Below are 23,811 nucleotides of genomic sequence, written 5' to 3'. Positions count from 1 at the left end.
AGCAACACATGTACACAAGTCCATGCATTATTCAAGACCCTTTGTTCCCAGACCCAGGTCCTTTACACTTTTCTTTAATTCAAAAGAAAAAAAAATTTTTTTCTGTGAAAAAAATATTTCTTACGTAATTACTTTGGTGTAGTATTAATAAGGGGGATTTGTTATCAATAAGAAAAGCTGTAAAGTCAATGAAAATACAGCTAAAAGTTAAAAATCTATCTGAGATTTTATGTTTGACACCCCTGGTTTAGAAAAATCTGGAGACAGTACAAAAGCAGTCAAATAGCAATCACAGGACGATTATTGTTCATAAAATCTTTTTAATTTTAGCCAACAAATACAGAGGAATGCATTTCAGCTGTTTGGGGCTTTTGAAAGACGCCTGCTAAACAAAAAAGACAAGTAAGTAAAAAGATAAAGAAAAAACTAACTGGTGTTTATTTAAACTAAGGGCAATGACTGATTTCTGTGAATGATATATTACCAAATGACTGTTTCAGTTGTGTGAATGTGTGCCCTCACATATCCCATTTAAATTCATAATATTGTAGCAGGCTAGGGGGGAGGGCCACTGGCCCGAGGTCTTATGGGACTGTATACCTGATGTTAACGTGTTGTAAGTTGTAGGGTTATAAGTTACAGTTACAGTTATCAGGTGTTGATTTGCCATTTTTGTGTTAGTGTGTAACATTAGTCCTGCTGTGTGTTTTGTGTTTGGTGTGGCTGGTGGAGCACAGTGAGTTAGACGGCTGTGCCCATTACCACCTCTCACTGCTGTGTGTGTGAAGGGGCGTTCCTAATAAAAGGCTGTGCTCCCTGTAGCTTAGTATAACGGCTAAGGCACGAATAGCAAGTCATAACAGAAGTTTCTGTCTCCTACTTGTCTGAGCTTGCCACAATGTTAAGATACATCCAGAGAAAAAGGAGAGAAATCTTCTGTTCAAAACACTGTTGAGATGGAATTAGCCTGCTTTTCAGGTGTAAGACTCTCAGTTATGCTTTCATGTTGCTTTTGCTTTTTGGCCATCAAGTTTGTACAGGATTTAAGACAGGAGACATTTGTTTATTTGTTCAACTTTAATAACTCTGTAAGGCTTCAGTTTATTAACATAATGACTGATTAAAGTGTGGACATCTCGCTTGTTTAGTCAAGAAAAGTCTCACAAACTGATTCACAATATCAGCTGTTTACAAGCAGAGTGATCAAAGAGGATGTAATAATGATAATGTAAGTCTAGCTTCTTTGTCTGTACATTCATTTGAAGAACTTTTGATCTATTAAAACAGAACCAAAACAAAAACAAAACTGACCCCAGAGGACAAAAGATTAAGTCAGGATAAAAAAAGTTGTAGCAAAGACCATTAAAAAAAATATGCCTTAATATATTTCTTAAAAATATCAGTAATCAAGACACTATGATTACACTATTATAACTCAGCATAGATAAATGCAGCACAAACATAGTGGTAAAATAGTTCTGAAATGTACCCATACATGAACTTACAGACAGAAAACGGACTTCAAAATTAATTCTCTACTCAATAGAAAGTCACCATGGGCATTCTGTGAACATGCATTTTAACTAACTGTCCCTTACATGACCTCTCTCTATTTTGAGTTTCCTGAACTCAGCAGTGTCTCCATAATCTGAAAGCCGAAATCCAGCATGAAGCGGCTGAGTGAGCGTGGTCTGGACTCTGTGGAGGAGAGTCATGGTTTCAGAGACGCTATAAAAACACAGAATACCGGCACTGTGATCCAGGTACACTCCTACTCTCCCAAACTGAGGACCTGAGACAGCCTTATGAGAATTTTTGTGGACAAATTTAAAACCATTTCGGTCACAACATAATGCCCACGATGTCCTATTGAATCCTAATCCACATTCATCCGAGAGCCCTGATCTGCTGGTACTCTTGTATGCGACTGCTATATAAACCTGTTTCCCGCTCCACTCCACCTCGCAATAACAACGTCCAGTCAGACTCTCTCTACTCAGGACTTGACACCATACAGTGAATCTGTCTGGATGACTAGAATATGACTGCTGTTCTTTCACAGCTGTGGCTTTTCTACCCCCCTCACATAATAACACTGATGTGTTAGCTGTGGGGCAGCACGGTGGCACGGTGGTTAGCACTGTTGCCTCACAGCAAGAAGGTCCAGAGTTCAATTCTACCATCAGGCCGGGGTCTTTCTGTGTGGAGTTTGCATGTTCTCCCCGTGTTTGCGTGGGTTCTCCCCGGGTACTCCGGCTTCCTCCCACAGTCCAAAGACATGCACTTTGTGGGGATAGGTTAATTGAACAATCTAAATTGCCCATAGGTGTGAATGCGGGAGTGAATGTGAGTGCGAATGGTTCTATCTCTGTGTGTTAGCCCTGCGACAGACTGGCGACCTGTCCAGCTGGGATAGGCTCCAGCGCCCCCCGCGACCCTGAAAAGGATAAGCAGAAGCGAATGGATGGATGGTGTTAGCTGTGTTCAGATCCATTCTGATTTCACGTGAATATCTTAAGAATCCACCTCTGGTCTTTGGCACTGGTTGTGACAGCAAAACATCCACCTCAGTGACTGTCAGTGAGATGTTTGTCCATTTCTCTCTCAGAACGTCCTGCAGTTTATCACTGACCTCTTTCACAGCTGCTGTCAAATCCTCAAAGTACCTCGGATCTTGATGCTGGATGAGTCTGTTGACTCATTAAGTGCTGACAGTGAGGAGTAGCTGTGTAGAAACTGGTTGTGATCCTCCGTGCATGACAGCTGCTCCAGCTCGGCGTCAGTTCTTCTCAGCTCAGTGATCTCCTGCTCCAGTTTCTCCTGAAGCTCTTTGCCTCGACCCACTTCAGTTTCCTGCTGGGATCTGATCTGCTGCTTCAGATCTGAGCTTCTATTCTGCATGAGACAGATGAGCTCAGCAAAGATCTTTTCATTTTCTTCCACTGCTTTATCAGCAGACTGATTGATGGACTCCACCTCCTGTTGAAGAATCGTCACATCTTTCTCTCGGTCACAGACTCTCTGCTTGAGTTTTTGTCGACTCATTTCCAGCTCCTTCTGCTTCTTGGTCCTTTCTGCTTCAACTGGGACTGTTTTGTGGTATTTATGGCCATCCAGTTTGCATTGACTGCAGATACGCTGCTGATCAGTACGACAGAAAATCTTCATCAGCTCATCGTGACTAGAGCAGATGTTTTCCTGGAGCTTCTTGCAGGGCTCCACAAGCTTGTGTTTCTTCAATGGAGCCGCATTATAATGATGCTGAAGGTGTTTCTCACAGTATGATGCCACACAGACTAAACAGGACTTGAAGGCTTTCAGTTTTCTCCCGGTGCAGACATCACAGGGTACATCTTCAGGTCTAGCATAGCAGTGATCTGCAGGAGCAGCCTGGACTCCAGTCTTCTTTATTTCCTCCACTAAATTTGCCAACATGGTGTTTTTCACCAGGGCAGGTCTCGGTGTGAAGGTCTGCCTACACTGTGGGCAGCTGTGCATTCTCCTCCCCTTTTCATCCCAGTGGGTTTTAATACAGCTCATGCAGTAATTGTGTCCACAGGGAATGGTCACTGGGTCCTTGAGACGATCCAGACAGATTGAACAAGAGAAGATTTCCCTGTTCAGCTGAGCTCCTTTCTGTGCTATTTCCCCTCTCACTGTCAGCCGCTGTGTGAGTTTTCACTTCTATAGAAATGAAACACGTCTCCAAGATCTAAACAGAAACTTAGGAACAGGTTAGAGCTTGTTGTATTTCATAGCCGGAGGAAGAGGGAGAGAGGGGGGGGGGGGGGGGGGGGGGGGGGGGCTGGGCTTGAATTTGATTGATAGTAGGATTAAGCAGCATTAAGTCAGCTACAGAAGCCACAGAGAAAGCCACTGGGCATCTTTGGATCAGAGGGCAGATCCGTGGATAACTGCTGCTGCGTTAAAAGCTGGGTTCTGATCAACCCTGGCTGTGTCACCTGGTACAGGGTGTGTGATGGTAAAAAACCTGATGATCTCAGGTTTAATATCTGATGATGTGTCCCAGCACATCCATGAAATATACCCATCATCTTTATGAAGAACCGTATCGGCACCAGCACAGCATGGAACTCCATGAATATTTTTTATGTGTGAGGAGGATTCCTTACATTACACTTACACAAAAAACCTGGAATTTATAGGGAAAAATACAAGTAAACCTGGAAAACCACTAGGTACTTTTATCAGTGAATTTAAAACAATACAGTTTCCAGAATGGTATTTTCTTTCAGCCATGGCAATAGAAAAATCTGAGCTAAAGTTGTATGACATCTGAAAACATGAAAATATAAAACAGTCATTTAAGGGAAAAAATCCCCCCCCCCCCCCCCCCCCAAAAAAAAGCACAAAATTCTCAGCTCATAAATTCTTTCAAAAAATTGTTTTAACATGTGCTACATTTTTTGGTTGGTTTAAGTCGCTTTATTCCTGCTTTGAAGTTGTTTTGTGCTTGTTTCTGCAACTCCGAGTGTCCAGAGTAGCCTAGAAAGGCAGCAGCTCTGGGTCTGGCTTGCGTTTCCGTTGGCCTGCTGGCCAGAGAGTCAGCCTTTCCTGTCTAAGCAATTCATCTCCCAGTGGAGTGTTCAATCTGCTACCATACACTTGGTTGGTAGTGTTGGGAATGCAATCAGAAAAAACTGAACGGTTGTTCGGAAAAGGTCCCTACAAACACATGGGGGAGTAATGTAACAGAAGGTCATGATTCAAGCTGCTTTTTTCATAATACTGCAAAATCTAACATTACTGACTTTCATACCTAGTTAATGTACCATTGTAAAGGTTTCACATTTTAGTTTATCTCCAAAATTTCACAATGGTTTCAATACACTTTCTAGTTTGTTGTAGAAACATCTTTAAAATAAAAAAGCAAAAATCTTTTATCAAAGCTAAATCTAACAACTTCATTCAACTTCCATAAATCACAATCAGTGGTAGTTTTTATTTGACAACCTATTAATTCTTATATTCATCACTTATAGCTGGTTTTGTTCAAACGTAAAGGGGAGTACAAGTGCAGTTTCTTTATACAATGTTGTTGTTATACAAGGTTAGCTGCAGTTTTCTTACCATGTGATGAATTTCCTTGATCTCCCAGGTTTCCTCCCTGTGGAACAGATTAAGTTTTTTTCACTGATTTTTAAATGAACATGATCTGCCACTACTTGTTACTGAACCGGTGGTGCAATGTAACTTAGTACTTAATATTTGTACTTTAAAAAAATTTACTTGTTATGCTACTTTTTTGAAGATTCTGTGTTGTGGAATATTACATAAAAGCTATGAAGTATGAATGAATAAATATGATCCAATGATCCAATATACATGTGACTGTATTTCTGAAATATCATTTCGAGTATTTCTTATTTAATGCCTCTAAATACTTGTTTCAACACTTACAGAAATGATTTAACACAGTAAACTCCAGTGCAGTGCTGATTTTCATATCATGCTTTCTGTATGAAAGTCATCCTCAATGTTTTTCCGCACACTTTTATCTATTTATTGTCAAATATTCTAATTAATTTCCTGTGCCATCCCCGCCTGCTTCCTGTCTGCGCCTCCACATTAGAAAAATCCTGGCAAACTCGCCTGATATTTTAGCCTACTTTTTAAACCATGCTCACCATTCCATTGCTGATTTCCTCTCTTTCCGTACCCTCTCTTTCCACAGCTGGTCCTGTTTATCGGGATGAACCCGTGCCGTGTCGGCCAGTCGCTCAGTTGTTGATGTAGCCCCAGCAGAGGACGCAGGCCTATTGGGATTCAAGCCCATCGTGGTAGCTAGATTAAATATAAATACTGTTTTGTCCCATAAAACTGCACACAGGCCATAAGCTAATGAGAGTTAAAGCACCAGTGAGCAGAGCTTGTGGAAGAACTGCCGTGATTTACGCGATTGTGTTTGACTGTGTACGCGATTTCCATGGAAACGGTCTTCAATACCAGCAGAATATGCCTTAACGAAATAAAATTATATCATTAGCACCCCCCCCCCCCCCCCCCCCGAAAAAAAACAAAAAAACAAACAAAACAAAACAAGCTAACTTACAATGACCAGTTCACCAGTTCAAACTTGCAGCTGATCAGTGTCTGGACCTTCCCTTCAGACTGCTACTCACCTTCCTAACAAAAACAAAACAACAAAAAAAAATCTCCTACTGCAATATGCGCTCTGAAATAGGTCCTCTTATTTCCAACGACATCTCATTGGTTAAGTTGTCCATAGATGTGGATATGAGCGCTAGCTGTGTTAGCGCTGAGACAGACTGGCGATCTCTCCAGGGTGTACCCCACCCCCATGGTAGCTGAGATAGGCTGCAGGGATCAGTTCTTCCTGGTGGTACCTCGGTCCAGGTGGAGGACCGAGGTGCTTTTGAGGCTGTTGTTCAACTGGCTTTTATTGGACTTAAGATTTGTGGACACCTTTGGTACCTTATCTTATCTGTAAAAACACAGCATGAATTTTGTTCTTGATAAGCTCTATAAATAAACTTACCTTATAGAAATGTATTGTTATAGATGTAGACCAACCTACAACCTTTCACCTGATTTACATGATACTTTGTGATTTCCCAAGTAAGGTCAGACCTATAATTTAGTCACTCGCTCGCTGTTAGTCAGTCAGCCAGTCAATCTGCTGGATGTTTTCCCCAACATTCTTCTTTCTGGTTTCCCGCAGCTTTGTGGGAGCTGTTTAGGGGGAGCTGATTCCTGTCCTCCATGTGCTTATCATTTGAAGGAGGAAAATCTAGCTTAATATTTTTCTGCAGCCATTCATCCCTGCTTCCCATTGAGAACCAGTAAGTAAATAAAATAAAGACTAGCCTGTTTAAAAATCCACAATAATGCCGCCTCACTAAACATTCACGTTGTGCTTATAGTCGTTTTTTCTCATAATTCTATACTTTGAAGAGTTGGTATGACCATCAACATAGAAAAAAAATAAACACAAATTGAAAACTATTGTGTTCTCATGCTTACACACCATCTCATCAGCCTGTAGTTCAGGTATCTTTTTAGTGTTACTTCCTAGTGAGTTCAGCTGTGTCTTGTTACCCTTACGTTTCCACTCTCCCTGATTGAAACCTGTGTGTATTTGATGAGCAACCTGAGGCTTCATACTGTGTTCCAGACTTGGTTTCCCCTGCAGTGGTCTCTTTTGTTTTTGCCCTTTCTTATTTTATGCTCTGGATGTACAACAGCCACAATAAAGGCTTGCTTTTTGTTTATTCCAAGTCCGTCTCAGCAGTCTGCAATTTGGTCCTCTTCTCCTTTATTTCATGACAGAGGCAGCAACACATGCAGAGTGCTCTTCAGGTTCAATAAACACCAGCACCCATCTCTGAATCTTCACTAAAAGTGGCTTGTCAGTCTGAATGGACATTGGAGGAAAAGTGTCACCCTGAGAAATTACCTTCTCCTGAAAAGAAAGATGTTCAGACACAACTTCCCACACTGTGACAGCCAATGATAAGAGAGGCATTAGACTCAAAAGTGACCTCTTGCACCATCCATCTTTGTGGCAGCTTACCCTTTCTGTTTAAAAATAAGAGGTTTGTTGTATTAGGAGGTTGGGTGCTTCAGAATAAAGCAGTGCATCAACAAAATGAGTATCCTTTTCCTATACAGCGGAACAGAGCATTTATTTTAGTTGAGCAATTATGAATTCTGTAATGACTTAACAGTCATGAAAGTGCTTCCATGAGAAACTAAAGCTCTGGGTTTAAACATTGCTATTTTAATCACATAAAGTAATCATAAAGTAATATACTGTCTTTTCTCTTTTGTCGACTCACCTACAGTTTCTTGCCCAACAAAAACAGAAAAACACAATTCAAAATTTCTGTAACCAAAATAGTACAGTGCAATTTGAGTATTTCAAGGTATTTTCCTTCAGCAGGTTCTGGTATTCAGTTGTTGATTATTTTCATTAGTATGTGGCAAACAATCACAGAATTGAAGGAACTCTCAGGCAAGGTAAAATTATGCCTTTTTGTAGGTTTGCCACTTTATATTGTGTAACTGGATGGCAAAAAAACCCTAACTTTATTAGTGGATTGTTGCTCAAACCAGAAAAGAATAAATGTAACATTTATTCATTCAATAAATAAATGAATAATAAATACATAAAATGAACATGTGTCTTTAAAGGCATATTTATGTTTCCGTGAAGCAAATGCTGTCAAGACATTGTAGCTTAGTTTCTTTTATTAAAAAGTGTCTTTTGGGTTTTTTAATTTTCAAAAACAATTCAAAAGACATTTAGTTGTATTTATTTCTTTTATTATTTTTATGGGTCGTTGTAATACTTTTATTTTAAAAACCGGAAGTGTACATTAACCGCCTTTATTCTGAAGCCTAGATGCTGAAACAGGAAGTATTTCAGCTGTGCAACATCCAATTAGAATGGACGGAAATTAAATCCGCTATCTGACATTTTCCCCATGGGAGGATCAAAACAAGCAGGGAGGTGAAGGTAACGCTAATATTAAGCCTTACATTCAGCAGCCTAACATGATGCTTGTTTCTCTCTCTGCTCGCTAAGTGCATTGTAAGTAGCTCGGATGTTTTTGGCCCACTGTTCGTGTTGGGGAACATTAACGTCAGGGAGCTAAGGTGACTGAGAGGAGGGCTTTGAGTAACTTTCACGTCTGCACGGTGAAAGCAGGGACTGCTAGCTGCTTTTAGGGACTGAGCAATGTCTGCAGTGTTAGTTATATACGGTGTGCTTCATCTGTCGCTAAGCCCAAGCCGGTTTTTGAACATATGCTAGCGAGCTAACTGTTATTGTCAGCGTGTAGCTCGATTAAAAACATTTTTTAGCTGACAAAGTTATTTGGAAATTAATTAAATTCACGTGACGTTTGAAAAGATGACATGCTATATTTACCTCTGCTAAAGGGCTACAAAAGTATGAGATGAGGAGGGAGTGTCTACTGCTAAGGGGGATGACCTCTTCGACTGTGAAGTTAGCTAACGATTTGGGGGATATAAATGAATCAGTCACACTTAAGTGACACAAACTGGTATAAACAACCACAAATAAGCCATCTCTCCAATAATTGGATGTTAGATAATAAGTTGCGTAACTTTTCTCAAGCTGATTAAAGCTCAAGCGACCGAGTGTGGTCATTTATGACTTATATTTTAGACAGGGATACTTTAACTTTTAATGGCTTTATTGTTGTTTGAGTGCATACCTGCGTCCGATTAGACTAACAGGAACCTCTATCTTGCATAATCAAGCTAATCGACACACCCCACCTCACATCAGCAAACAAATGCAGGGGGTAATAGTTCATTATTTGGCCTGGTGCATGAGGCGCATAGGATGGATGGAGGTCAAGGATGCTGCCTGTGAACAAACGTTTTGGATATGTTGTTATCACTAAACATTTCATTACCACTAGACATTTAATCTTTATAGAAAAATCCAATTAAAGTTATTTATGCCACTTTTTTGTGTGTGGAATATCTCAACAAAAATACACATACATATAATTTTCATTTCAATTTCAACATCATAGCTGTAAAATTATTCTTTCTGCTTATGGCCTTCAAATATGCTAGTGCATGAAATGCTATCAATTTTCAAGAAAATTCAGGGTGTTTTTTGAAACTCTGTGCTCCTGAAGTTAAAGTCATTATGAGCTTAATGATGTAATTCAAATAGTTCTCTAGATATAGCATGGAACTTAAAAAGATCCACATACATTACAGTCAGCCAGAATGGGTAACTTGCTAATGGGTGCTTAAATGGCCACAGTCATCAAAAATATGTGAGTGCTGTCTCTTCAGTAGCTGTGGGGATGGTGACATCATGTAGGTCAGGCAAACAAGAAGAGGCTTATTGCAGAAGTAGGCCATTGTCTCAAGTTATACTGCAAAGACTTAATCTCTACACAGCCAGTCAGTGACCTCAGAGAGGTTGGTAGTAGTTTTCTCATTCTTTAGCAGCATGAACTATGGAAATTACAATCACTGCTAAAGCATACATCTATATACAAATGTTCTGTTTGCAACAATGAAATTACAGAATTACAAAAAATGGCAAAGAAATGATCAACAGTTACATGTTAAGACACACTCTCTTCCTCTTCAAGCATGCACGTGCACTCTTCTGTGAGGTGTGCTGTTAAGAAAGTTCAGCATAGTCATTGCATTCTTTGCATCAGCTTGGCAAATCCTAAATTCTTGGTCAGAGATAATTTCATGTTTTTCTGTAACCCAGACTTTCTGAGTCAGTCTCAGTGAATGCTCACAAAAATAGAGTAATTAATAAGCCATTTCACTCTTCTTTTGCACAAAATGGGCCATTTAAGTGCTACCCACTTGAGTCGGAGCAACTATATGTAATAAAAAAGATTAAAGAAATGATCATCAAAAAAATAAAATGATAAAAAGCAACATTGTTTTTGCAAATATGGCAAGAGAGTAATGCTGCAGAAAATAATTTATTCTTTTGAGTTAATACATGAATGTTAGCACTCACTACAGGCTTTTATTTATTATTTCTCAAGTTTTCTTAAACATTAAATACTACTCAGTGTGACACTGCCCCATAGACACACTTAAACATTTTCTGCATCACCTGCTGACTATTTGAAACACACAGTTTGTGTCGCTGTAATTTCACAGCTTCCTTTAATGGTAAAGTTAAAATGCAAATCAACAGGTTGTATGTATAAAACACATTCCTTTCTTTTTAAAATTTTCTGTAAGTGCCACAAGTTCATTGATTGTTTTAGTTTTCACTTTAATAGCAATACAGATTCTGTTCTGAAGAAAAATGTGTTCTACATGAAACCTGTTGAGTCTTCTGGCACTGCCAAGTCTGCTTCACACTGCTGGAACTGCTGTGAATAAATTACTACAAAATTTAGTCAGTAAAATTAATTTTACTTAGATCTGACTGCGCTAATGTGCACGTTAGAGAATTTTTAGACGTTATATTTTTTCTTTTTTTACTGACTTCTATCCTCTGTTCCTCTGACACTTTTTGACTGAAGTAGGTAGCACTTGATCTGTCGACTTTGTGCAGAAGATGGATGAAATGATACATCAAACGCCCTTTTTTATAAATGTGTGAGCACTCTCAGAGGCTGAAGCAGAAGCCTGGGATAATAGAGAACGTTGATGACTGCTGACTTGATATGAGTTATCTGAATTTGCTTGTTAGTACATTGTTTCAGTTATGTGTAATTCATCCAGGTTAAAAGAAAGCATCTTTGTGACTCGGAAAGTTGAGGCCAAAGTTTTCAAACTTCCTGAAAAATAATTAGTCTCTTGTCAGACCTTCACCCCAGCATGCTGTTGGAAAATCAGACTGTGAAGTGAAGTGCCACAAGCTAATCAAAAAAAGAGTGCTTCAGTTTCAGGGCTCTTCTGCAGCAAATGTGGGTCCACTTATCAAATATCTTGGTTTGGTTAAGCACTTAAAGAGAATAGAGTGGTTAATATTATTAAGCCCCTTTTCTTATGAAATATGAGTTTTTTCTTAAAATATTTCTACAAATACCTTGCAAATTTGCTCAAATACTCTTTTTTTTTTTTTTTTAAAGAAATTGCTTTTATTTGATAATACAACCCTATTGTGACAGTGAGAGGTTTTTTTTCTTCTCCTTTACACCAAATGGATGGAGGTCAGGGTGTAAAGTCAGCTACCCTCTCCCTGGGGCTGATAGGTATTCTGTGTCTGTCCTATAGTTGCTTCAGTAGGGCTGATGTTTGCTGTCAGGGATAACTGGATACTGGCCTTTATGGTGAATGACAGGTCTTCTAATCAAAGCCACCACTTTCCTACCGTTTGTTTGCAGCCTACAGGCCGCATTCCCTCCACTAGGGGTTACGCTTGGCTACTCTATGTCAGTGAGGTCAGAGGTACACAGGACTGGAAAGTGAGAGTGACATTCCAGCCGGGAGAGTCAGACATACAAGCTCCTTGGCTTGAAAGTGTATAGGCTGTAAATAGCTGCTGGACCTGGGAGTCAGGGGATCAACAGGGTATAATCAGAGAGAGTGGGGGTGTTATTGGAGATTGAGGAGGGGGGCAGTCAATGAGCTTTGGAGTTATTTTGGGAAGGATTTTGGTTAGATGTTCTACTGGACCCAGTCTGTGTCTTTTGATTTTAGCTTAGCACGACTGGGAGGCTCGCATGGAGATCAACAAGAAAGAGGATAAAGGAGAAGATGACAGTGAGTGAGGGTTGGTTGGGAAGATTTTAGGCTCAATGTTGCTTTCCCAGGCTTACACCTGTGTGTGGGTGTGTGTGTATGCTTCTAGTTCGGCCTCCAAGGTTCCTTTGTGAAAGCTTCCTGTGTCCCCATTACAGTGTCACTTTTTTGAGATTAGGCTCGTAGTTTGGTGTGTTCACCTTTGTTTTCGAATCTGCAGGCAAAGTAATCTCTCAAAGGTGCTATGAGTCAAATGCTGACATTGTTTGAAAATCCCCGTCTTGTTGGGGTGATAGCTTGAATGCGCCTTTCCCTATATTGTTCAGGCGCCACCACAGATTAAAATACCATGTTATTTATATTATGTTAGTTCTGATTCTCTTGAACTGTGCATACAAGTTACATTTCCCTGTATTGCACTGCCAGATCAAATGAAAACATTGCTGTAGCCTGTGTGCTTTTATTGAGAGATTAGACCTACTTGTGTTCTCAGAATAGGCTTTCTAATATTGTTCCAGCCGCAGGCCCTGAGGGGGAGATGACAAAGGAGGATGTTTCAGAGCCTGTTGAAGGCGACACGGTCCTGGGCTGCCGCGCTAGACTCTCTTCTCATCAGCGGCCAGTGATCCACCAGGTGGCCTCTGCACCCATGCCCAGTGACTGTGGTGAGTATTTACGCTTTCTCTTTGCAGCTATGTGACATTTCAAGCTAGTTAACACGTTCTCTTTGCAGCATCGACAGGCTGTGAAATGCCACAAGATATGAGACTGAAGAAAGGTTGATGGCTTAAATTGACACAGAGAGATGATAGTGATACAGAGTCTCCGGGTTCTAATAATGTAGCTGGATATGTTAGTTACAATTTGAGGTTGTTCTTTTGTAGTGATTTATTCTTAAACAAGAACATGGTGACTGTTATCGTCTATATCTTGAATTACCTAATTAATCAGTAAAGCCATTTCAGCAGGTTTGATGCTGATTTGCTCTAATGTCCTTAAATACTTGGATGTTTCATTTCTTTAAGAAACTACTGTGTTGATATTGTGTAAGTTTTTTGAGGTGAATAGAAGTCAAGTAACACTTGACTGTTCAATTACTTCTGAGGTGAGTGATGTATTTTAAAGTCTAATTTTTATGTTTAATGCCTTTTTTTCCCCAAAACCCTTTAATCAAAGTATTTCATTTCAGATTTGCTGTAGTTGCGTACAGAGACAAAATTATGAAAAATGTCATGCCCAAATACTTACGGACTTAGCCAACTACAGTTAGTGTTAACTTTTGGCCTTTCACAGTGAAAGCCATTTGCCTTCAGCCTCAGTCGGGTCATCTAATGCCTCATTTGGTTCACGGCAGGCCATCTACTGTCACATCTGTTTTCATTTGCCTCTGCAAGGGCAGCGAGGGCATTTCCCAAGATTAGTAATTTGCTGAATCGATTGAACAGTCAGTTGCAGAAATGTAATAAACGTCTGTGCTGCAGACTTTCACACATGCTCTCTTCATGTCTGTACACGGGAGAGAAATATTTCCGGTCCCACTCCTCATTATACTTAACATGTGTTACTTTTGTTCCTCTTCATTGCTTCCAGAGTTCTCCTTCTTTGACCCCAGTGAGCCGCAATGCAGGGAGGTTCTGTTGGATCCCAGCACCACCATACCAGAGCTGTTTGCTGTCCTCAGGCAATGGGTGCCCCAGGTTCAGAAGAACATTGACCTCATCGGCAATGAGGTGACATAAAAAATGTCCAACTGCTGTGGAATTTCACAGCGGTCCCTTCTGTAGCTGTAACGCTTTTATTTTTGTCATAATATGATCAACTGAAACTTCAGAGTACTTCAGATTAATATAAGTTCTGATATTTTTTTTCATTGTTATGGACTCTGTTCAGATACACACTAAATCCCTTCTACCCGAGTTACAAAGTAGCTGCATTGCAGTAAACTGTGCAGTGAAGCACTCATCTCAAGGGTAAAAGAAGGCGATCATTTTCTCTGAGTAACTATCACCCTTGAGAAATAAATACCTTGTTTCAATGTCAGTTTACGTAACACCTGTTGTCCAGATTTAAAGATGAGTAGAGTTATGAAAGGCTTCAATTACTTGTCATTCATCACACAATTTCCCCCTAATTTCACTTTAACCTGTTATGGAATATTTCTCCACGCCAACACCAAGTCCTTAGTGGCACATACTGCATATCTTCTCTTTGCACAGATCCTAAAGAGAGGCTGTGGTGTGAATGATCGAGACGGTCTGACAGATATGAGCCTCCTGCACTACTGCTGCAAGGCCGGAGCCCCAGGCATTGGTAAGTATTGACAGAGGTGTTGAATAAGCATTCTCAGCTGCAGGGTAGAAATAAACAGACATCTACTCTGACGTGTGTGTGTGTGTTAATTTATGTGACCACTCTACTGCTGAACATTATTCTGTATGCCTCAGTAAGTGCAGCTGTTCATCAAACACTTCTTAAATACACTCTCTAGAGCTGACTTACTGTCTGTTACTACAACTCCTCTCAACTCTAACACCTGTGTTTGTGACCTGTTCTTCAGGCGATGCAGACACAGCAGCGAGCTTTGCTCGGCAGCTCCTCGCCCTGGGCGCGGATCCAAACCTTCGTTCGCGGTGGACTAACATGAGGGCTTTGCACTACGCTGCATACTTCGATGTGCCCCAGCTTATCCGTGTGGTGCTGCAGGCATCCCAGCCTGGAGGTGAGAGCAGAGCTGCAGCTGGAGCAGAGAGATGAAAGGTCACCCTAGCTGTAAGGACAGGCAGAGACTGTATTTTCTCAAATAAACAGCCTATCTCAGGGATTTTCTTGGCTCAGAATGGGCCTATGGGGGTGACAACTCTTGTAAGCAAGATTGATGTGCATACAGTGAAGGCACTGAATGTGTTGATTTCTTACAGTAAACCTGCTGGAAGATCTAAGGCAGGGTAACGGCAACCTCTTTTGAATCTCTTAAAATCTTGTTGTGTTTTTTTAATCTTTTTGCTTTTTAAAACACTAATGTCTCGTTGAGACTCTTACCTGTCTTTCATTGGGTAGGATTTTTTTTTGTAATTTATTTTTTCCTTTGTTTCTGTTAAATATGAAATTGTGCTGAATTCAGTGTAATTTCTTTTTATTTTAATTTAATTTTTTAGCACTTTGTAATTACATAAATACAAATGAAGCTGGGAAAAATAAATACTACCGTCCTGCTGTTCCAGATATCAGAATAAAGAGCCTCCAGCCTTTGAAAAAGTAGGGTCTTGAATTTGAAATGGTTACATGAAGTGTTGTTAGATGTTAAATTGGTTCTAAAAAGTTTACTAGGAGCCCTGTCATTAGCTTTTTATACTGGCGGCTCATTGTCTGCTTGTACACTGGCAGCACGAGGATTGATCATCGCTCTTTTCGTACGGCTGTGATGTCCAATTTATGAAAATCGTTACTCAGCAGATAAAACCTTGTTGATTGCGTTGGATCAAATGATAACGAGAGAAGTGTCGTTCACGGCAGTGTGTCTTGAAGAAGGTGCTCGATGAAGAGCTTGCCTCAGTAAATGACACAGACAGACAGAAGTGTGGTTTTCTCATCATTACACACAAATACAAACTAATCACTAAATGGTAAAACCAGCTTGAGGTGAATGTTTTATTTCATGCTTACCAGTGTTTGTTTTTTTCTTTTTTTTAGAAAATGTGTCATTTGATTTGATTTCATATCTCTGTTCTACATTTTGGATGTTATGTTCCAAGTTTGCATTCAACCTAGCTGTCCCTTTGCCTAACGGCATGATGTTCGGTCCAGTCTGGAAACCTACGGGCTGTTGTCTGATGACTTAGCCTCTTGGGATGATGGCCAATATTTTGGGCCTTTTTTGTAAATAGATCTGAGCTAAGATTTTTTTTGCCCAGCAGTCACTGATTATGACTGCAGATACAGAGAGTTGACAAGAGACTCAATTCCTTGACAAGTCATGCGCTATAGACAATAAACATGACAAAGTGCTCTATTACTGTCAATATTATCTCAATGATTACTTATAGTATAACAAATGTGCGTATTGTGTTGTATTCTGAAAACCACTCCTACAGGAGGGCAACACTGCAAATGACGTCTAAAATCCTAATAACATGTACGTAACTCCGTAAAAGCATTAGACTTTAGAGGTTGATATTAGCATCTATATACATTCACAGGCTTCTTCATTAGATACAACGTCCTAGAAATGGGTTGGACCCAGGAAATTTTGCTCCATGTTGACATATTGGCATCATAAGTTGACTCCAGGTTTATCAGCTGCACATCCTTATTACACTGTTCCATAGAACCACATTTGAGATCCAGAACCCATGGGAAATCCAGCCAGCCAGCCAGCAGCTTGTCTGGGGGAACACCAAGGCACTCTCCTTTTGATGTGGAAGAGCAGCAGATCTACTCTGAGCCCCTCCCAGATGGCTGAACTTACCCTAGCCTCAATTTCCTGTTTTTATTTAATAGGAGTGGCACCCCAGTGTGGTCTTCTGCTGCTGTGGCCCATCTGCTTCAATGCTGGACGTATTGTGTGTTCAAAAATGCTCTTGAGTTACTGTGGTCTTGCTTTCACCTCATAACAGTCTTGCCGTTCTCCTCTCACCCCTCACTGCACTCTTTCCAGCCATTTTTTGTAAACTTTATTGATGGTTGTGTGGGAAAATTCCAGCAGATCAGCTCTATTATGCTCTAATCAGACGAGTATGTCTGGCACTAACAACCATACCACATTCGGTGTTACTCAAGTCACCTTTCTTTCCTACTCTAATGCTCAGTTTGAACGTCATGTCTAACCCTAACTGCACTGATGTGCAGTAGACATCTGCATTAACAAGAAGTTAGCAGTAGTTGAATCTGGTTGAAAGCGTTAACAAGCTGCTATAATTTGTTAATTCACTAGCAAAAATAATCCATATTCTGCTGTGGCAAGTTGCACAATGTAAAAATATTCCACAAATACTTTGAGCAAAAACTGACATTCGATTATTTGACTTATCAATGAGACACAAGGATCATATGGTCTTTGTGTGCAGCAAGCACAGTTTCCTCATTCTTCCTGTTAATGGTGCAGTATGTCTGACTGTTGCTGTCAACTTCTGTTTTTTCCCAAAACTGTAAGCAATCATGTTAAATAATTATGAGTCCTGAGAGCAGCTGCCAAACGCTCCAGAATCATGGATGTGGGCTCCGTTTCCAGATGTGGATTTCCTGAGTTATCTGGAGTTCTGAGTTTGATACAGCAAGTCTTACGACTCAGTAAACCACATTCTCAATTCCCCTTTGTTGTCCAAACTTCTTTCATGTTAACTTATTAAAGTTTCTGGAGTTCTGGTGCATTCATTATACATACTTTGAGATTTCTGCCTTCAAAAAGCTCAACAACTCTGCTGTGATAGTGGTGCTTAATTTATTCAGACAAACCATGCAGCAGTTCTGTTCTCAGCAGTCTGCTCAAATACAAACGGTGAGGGCAATAGAACTGGTTTTACAAGAGCAGGTTAATTAGGAAATGACTTCAACAAAGGCATGGTGTGTGTGTGTGTGTGTGTGTGTATGGGGCAGGTTTTCAGTTTGTCTTTTACACTTAGTTGCTTAAACAATGTTTAAACCCAGTGTTTGCATTTGAGACACCAGGTACAAAATGATGCAAGTTAATAATAAAGTATCAATTAATTCTTAACACACCCACACAAGCCATATAACTGTGTATTCCTAACCTCCCAATGGTCTTTTTATGTTGTAGATGTTGATGCCACCTGCAGCGACTTTGATTTTGGCACAGCTCTGCACATCGCCGCATCCAACCTGTGCACATCAGCTGTCAAGTGTCTCTTGGAACTGGGAGCCAATCCTGCTTTCAGAGTAAGTGCCATAGTTGTTCTGCGTATACGCACACAGCAGCAGACTCACAAGTCATCCTGTGAATTTGACAGATTGAATTCCTTCATCAAACCGACCAAAGAATTATTACATTTAATTAGGATTGCATATCGGTATTGATCTCCCTTTTCGATTTTAAGTCACAGAGATGAGAATCGATGCTTGATGAGTGAGTTACGTTATATAAATGTTTAAAAAAAAAAAAAGATCTTCTCAGAATATAGCTTGTATTATTTATTTATATATTTGTTGCTTCTACAGTCACTGTTCTTTTCTTGGTTATAAATAATGATGCACTGATGGAAAATTAAAAATTCCAATTGTCTCATAGTGTTAAAGTGATTTTTCTTTGCTATTGTTTTAATTATTTCCTCTTTTTCCAAGTAAACAAAGAAGTCTTGTAGCTCTTCAGTGTGGGCCCGTGAACTTCTAGCTCGGGCCAAACTGATGGGACACACAGTAGTAAACGCCATCTTTTTTTTCTTCTTTTTTTTTTTTTGCCAGTATGCTGATATTGGTCAACATAAGGGGGAAAAAATGGAAACACGATAGAATTAGTGACCAAATTTGATATTAACCATATGTTCAGTGATTGCACTGAGGTAACATGACCATAAGCCCATCTAGTACTGGGTTGTATACTGGTTATAATTTTATGCATGATATGAATTTTTAAAATATTGCTTTAACCTTGGAGCAGATGAAACATCCACTTGGGCGTTCCCAGCGGTTTAAATGTATTAAATTATTGACCACCTGATGTGCTGATGATTGTGAGAGGTGACATGTAAGGCTTCTAATTTACAGCTGTAGTCATATGACTGGATTACATTTGTAGAACAGTTACCCCTCAAAAAAAATAACTAATAACTGAATGTAAGGAAAATTACAAAACCAAAAGACAAGCTGAGTAATGCTAGCTAGCCAGGTCCGCTAACAGCTGGAATGGGCTTAGTGCTGCATTCAAGACCACTAAAGGAAGCTGAAGGATGAAGAAAAGAGGTCCAAATGAAAGATGGTTCAAATAACAAACAACTTGACGACAACAACCCGGATGCTCTGAATAACTTATGACCAGGAAATGAGCTTTTTCTGCTCTATGCAAGTTTTTCAGTTTTCAAAAATCAGGCTATCCTGCTCCTGGACTTCCACTGTGGGTGGAGCTCAGGAAGCTCCTCCACAAAAAGTAATGGAGACGCAGTTTACATGCTCAAGGTTAAGAGGTGTTTTATCTGATGACAGAATCATTTGTTGTGGAAACAATGCTAACGAGCCACATGACTAAAAACAGCAGCCATTAAACAAACAAAACAAACAAACAAAAACATTGTAGCATCTAAGCTAAAAGTATAACAGCCAGTCTGTTAAGTACTGACTTTATAGTCTAGTATTTAAGTTTTGTTCACAGAGGGTAGGTTACTTATTGTATTGGTTGTTTTTATTGTTTCTTTTTTCTGTTATGTTAGAGTGTTATCTTTAATGCTCCTGACAGAAGAATGACCAAAATATTAATAAGTCTGTGATATATCCATTAATATGCCGAGCCCATCCTTGTAGCTGCCAAATTAACTGAACTATACAGGGATATTTATGATTTGCTGTTTTTTTTTCCTATTCCATACTTGTCCATACTTTAAAATTTCTGTAATGACCTTAGTGAAGGCTACAGGCTATAATGTGTCAGTCCAGCAAAGTTCTTTGAGATTCAAGTGTTGCTAGAGATTTGAACTCTTCAGACTTTATCTGCTCCTGCATACACCTTAAGGAGGTGAAAAATATGCCACATAACATTTGCAAAGCAGTTGTGCAGAATTGTTTAAATAAGCTGCACCACTTGTAAAGGTAACAATATTTAAGAGTGCAGCTTAACTGTCAGTACCGGATGCGTCAGGTAATTGCATGGTTTTAAGATCAGTAAGACGGCTTTGTCATAGCTGAAAAAGCATATAAGTGGGTATGATGGTCATATTTCACTTAGAGCAGTCTTTTGTGCCTGTTGGCTCACTGACATGACTTAACTGCATTTAATGCAACTGACTCATCAGTAATGTTATTGATTTAAGGTTATTTGCACCACTTCTCCTGCTGTGACAAGTGAAAAGGTTTATTCATGTACATTCAGGTGAAGATGGTGGGTTGTGGATGCATTTTTCATGTAGCGCTTCCTGTAGATTCAGCTGAGGAGGAGCGAGAGGATACATGGTCCAGATGTTTTTATTTTGACAATGGTCATAACAAGCATCTGTAGCTTGAGAAAAAAAAGCATTGTTTACTCTTATTTCTTTTGACATGATATTTTGACATAACATATTTAATTAGCCTTTTTTTTCCCCCCTCACTGGAAGAGGGAGGTGCCTTGGTCTCTTTGATTTAACCACCTAGCGTTAGCTACCTAGCAGGAACAAATGTAATTTGTGCCCAATTAGTATTCTGACTTCTACATCTTCATATTTCATAGTCGGAACTAACACATTGTCAAGAAAATCCCAACTTGGCTTAAACCTTTTTCTTGTTTTGTTTGTCCCCACCTCTACATTCAATATGGCCACAGAGGTCAGTACGCCCACCCCTCCACCTTCTTGTGACTTGGGGTTCCAACATGGTTCTGCAGTAGTCTTATGCACAGCCTACAGATCGCTGTTCACTGTCACCAGGGGGCAGAGTAAAAAAAAAAAACAAAAACAGTCTGAGGGCTCCTTATGCTTGTGCTGGTCTTGGTTCTTGTGAGCCACTGAGAGGAGCAAAGCTATATTGTATAAAAAGCTGATGTGAAACGAGTATTTTAAAAAACGTGTTCACTGTAGCCGCTATTTCAGGCTTCTCATTCTGTGGACCTTTGCACTTCTGGTGTTTGAGGTGAATTCCACTATCCCCTTTTTCAATTTATGTATAGCGTCATCCATATGGACTGTGCCATTGGATTCCCCGTGAGCTGCATGCACACCTCTTTGTGCAGACACATCCTTATTAGAACAGACACAAATTAGCACAAAACAAGCTTTGAGTTTTGGTATGAACCTTTTGATGGTAAAAATTCACAACCTGGATGCTTTTTGTTTGCACACATTACCTGTTAGTGCCTTTATCTAAACTTCCACCAGGGTATTAAAAAAATCCATTTACCATTTACAATATACATCAGATTCACAAAAGGAAAAAATGGGACAGTATCTTAATGTTCAAAAAAACGTACATCTTTCTGGAACCTGGTGCCTGGTAAGTGGTTTTTTTTTTTTTGTTTGTTTGTTTGTTTTTTTAAATATGAACATGTTTAATATTTTTCACATCAGGTATAAAAAATTCTATAAGAAAATGGATCAAATCAGAAACAGCTGTTAATGATGCTAATGATAGTGAATGGAAGTCATATTTCATATATAGAAATGAACCTTTGTTTTGAGACTTGAACAAGACATATATAATTTAGATGAGATTTAATTTAATGTCACTGGACGGCATTAGCACATTAGTTTCCTTTAGTTGTTAAAGTAAAATAAACAAGCAGTTTATTCACCCGTTTTCAATCTTTTCTTAACCGACTAATCATTTTAGCGCACCACAATGACTTAAAGCAGCCCAGTGCACCACCACCACTGTGAACTGTAGCTCTAAAAACAGCATGCAAATGACCCTGCTATTCACTAATGTAATCTCAACAAGCTGATTGTTGTTTCGTAGCTCTTGTATTGGATTTCATTAGATTGTAGGTGGTGATGACACTGTTTTTGCCCCATGCCTTTTCTCAGATGTCAGCATTTATAACTCCTGTTGAAATAGAAAATTGACTCCCACAATTTTCCCACTTTCACCTTTACAAACCTTCCTGATGCGATTCAATCTTTGCTCTTTTTGTTTACTGCTAGACCGAATTACTGTGATTTGATGGAGACCTTTGCAGAGGAAATCTGCCTGCTCAGTTAAAAAAAAAAAAAAAAAAAAAAAGGGACAGATCGCAATCTTTTTGGTATGAAAGTCCAGGTAATCTATCAGCTTTTTTGTTTTTCTTCCCATTTTAGATATTCAGTGGATTTTTTTGTTTGTGCACATTGACATCTTCTGACTCAGCTGTCAGCTAACACCTGAGAAGGCAGCTGCTTAGACTACAGATTTCACAGACATTTTTGAATAGATTCACTACTTCGATGTCTTGTGCTTGCTCTGTTTGCTTTTGTGCCTCTCGGTTGCATCTCAGTTTCATTTAAATCTTGATCGAGGGCTTTGCTGAACAGCCCTGATCAGCTGTTATCTTGAGCTAAAGTATATACACATCAGGGTCCCAGTAGATAATGTTTTTGGCATGAATATATGGGTTGTCATAGCTTATGGGTTTTATTCAGAATGTTATATCTGTATTGGAACTTGCAGTGTGATTATCTTTAATATTGCACATTTTGGCTTCAGAAGTATTGAAGCTGTTTGTAAACAGGTCTAGTTCCTAGTCTTTGTAAGCACTAATTTTCCCACTGGAGGTCACCAAAGCACTGCACACCATAATTCAGTAATTTCCTTTCTCAAATATGAGAGCAGAGGCTCTATATCTTACTGAGTGAATGCAATGCTTGCAAGATATATGGACTATGTGGTTAGAAATTACCAGGCTGGCTTTTTGAAACCCAAGAGGTTTTCTTGGTTTCTGTTTAGTCGTTATCTTGCCAAGCAAAAGTTAAAACGCCACAGAGGGAAGATTATTTTCTGTCTGCTTTATTATTTAAGGTTCATCACTGCTGCTGGCAGTTGGCTCTAGAGATATGCTGCATCGGCTTTTATAAGCTCCGATATTGCAATATTTTTTTCTTCTTGTACTCTTTATCATTATTTGAAAGGACCCGTGTGTTTGCTGTTACCCTGACGATGACAGTCCTTTTATTATGGAGGATTGAAATGAGCTAAATATATATCTATTAATAGTTTCTGTTTTTCATTTATTTTGTTGGGTTCTTATTTATTATTAGTTCTTTAGCTAGAACAGCTCAATTTGCTAGCAGTGTGGTTCCAGTCACAGGGGTAGCAATCTAAGCAGAGATGCCCAGAACTACCTCTCGCCAGTTCCTTGTGGGGTTCACCTAGGGATTCCCTACCCAACTGAGAGATGTAATCTCTCCAGTGTCTCCTGGGTCTCGCCCGGGGCGTCCTGGTGAGAGATGCCTGGAACACTTCACCTAGGGAGCCGTCCAGGAGGCATCCTACTCCAAACTAGGGTAGCAGCATGTTCCCGTCCTGGAATGGGCATTCCACCCTGTGTGATTGAGAAACATGGCCTCAGATTGCGAGCTGCCAATTCTCATCCTCGCCACTTCACACTCTGCTTTAAACCACCTCAGTGAGAACGTGAGGTTATTGCTCGATGAAGCCAACAAGAACACACCATCCACAGAAAGCAGAAACGAGATCTCGAGACCACCAAATCTGATACCCTTCCCTCCTCAGCTGCATCTAGAAATCTGTCCTAAAAAATTATGAACAGGATCAGTGACAAAGGGCAGCCCTGGTGGAGTCCAGTACCTACTGGGAGGAGATGTAGACCAAGCTCACAACAGGTATACAGAGACCACTGACTTATTTTAAAATAAAGAAATCAAAAATATAATGGAGAAATAAATAAGAATTTGAAATGGAGAGATTCAAAAATAAACATCAGTTTATTAGTCATGTATTTCCCCCCCCCCCATTTTTGATTTGTGCAGCTTTGATCTTCTGTAAGGT

The 23,811-nt window shown here is 39.7% G+C and overlaps 1 protein-coding gene across 4 annotated transcripts in view; it reads left to right on the top strand.

The window, feature by feature from the left end:
* The first annotated feature begins 8,393 nt into the window (after positions 1-8,393).
* The window catches only part of LOC134645101 (CAP-Gly domain-containing linker protein 4-like), a 45,705-nt gene continuing 30,287 nt past the window's right edge, over positions 8,394-23,811 (top strand). For 2 of the 4 annotated variants that reach the window (XM_063498387.1, XM_063498383.1), the window contains exons 1-7: positions 8,451-8,500; positions 12,157-12,219; positions 12,717-12,863; positions 13,789-13,928; positions 14,415-14,508; positions 14,756-14,917; positions 17,972-18,090. In XM_063498387.1, coding sequence (XP_063354457.1) covers positions 12,180-12,219; positions 12,717-12,863; positions 13,789-13,928; positions 14,415-14,508; positions 14,756-14,917; positions 17,972-18,090 — 702 coding nt within the window. In that variant the 5' untranslated portion in view covers positions 8,451-8,500; positions 12,157-12,179. Of the gene's footprint in view, positions 8,576-12,156; positions 12,220-12,716; positions 12,864-13,788; positions 13,929-14,414; positions 14,509-14,755; positions 14,918-17,971; positions 18,091-23,811 lie in introns of all 4 variants that reach the window. The other 2 variants (XM_063498384.1, XM_063498385.1) reach the window with 2 other exon arrangements.

The sequence above is a fragment of the Pelmatolapia mariae genome, linkage group LG16_19, assembly GCF_036321145.2.
Source record: "Pelmatolapia mariae isolate MD_Pm_ZW linkage group LG16_19, Pm_UMD_F_2, whole genome shotgun sequence".
In the NCBI taxonomy this organism is placed as follows: domain Eukaryota; kingdom Metazoa; phylum Chordata; class Actinopteri; order Cichliformes; family Cichlidae; genus Pelmatolapia; species Pelmatolapia mariae.
This window is presented reverse-complemented; position numbering and strand designations above follow the sequence as displayed.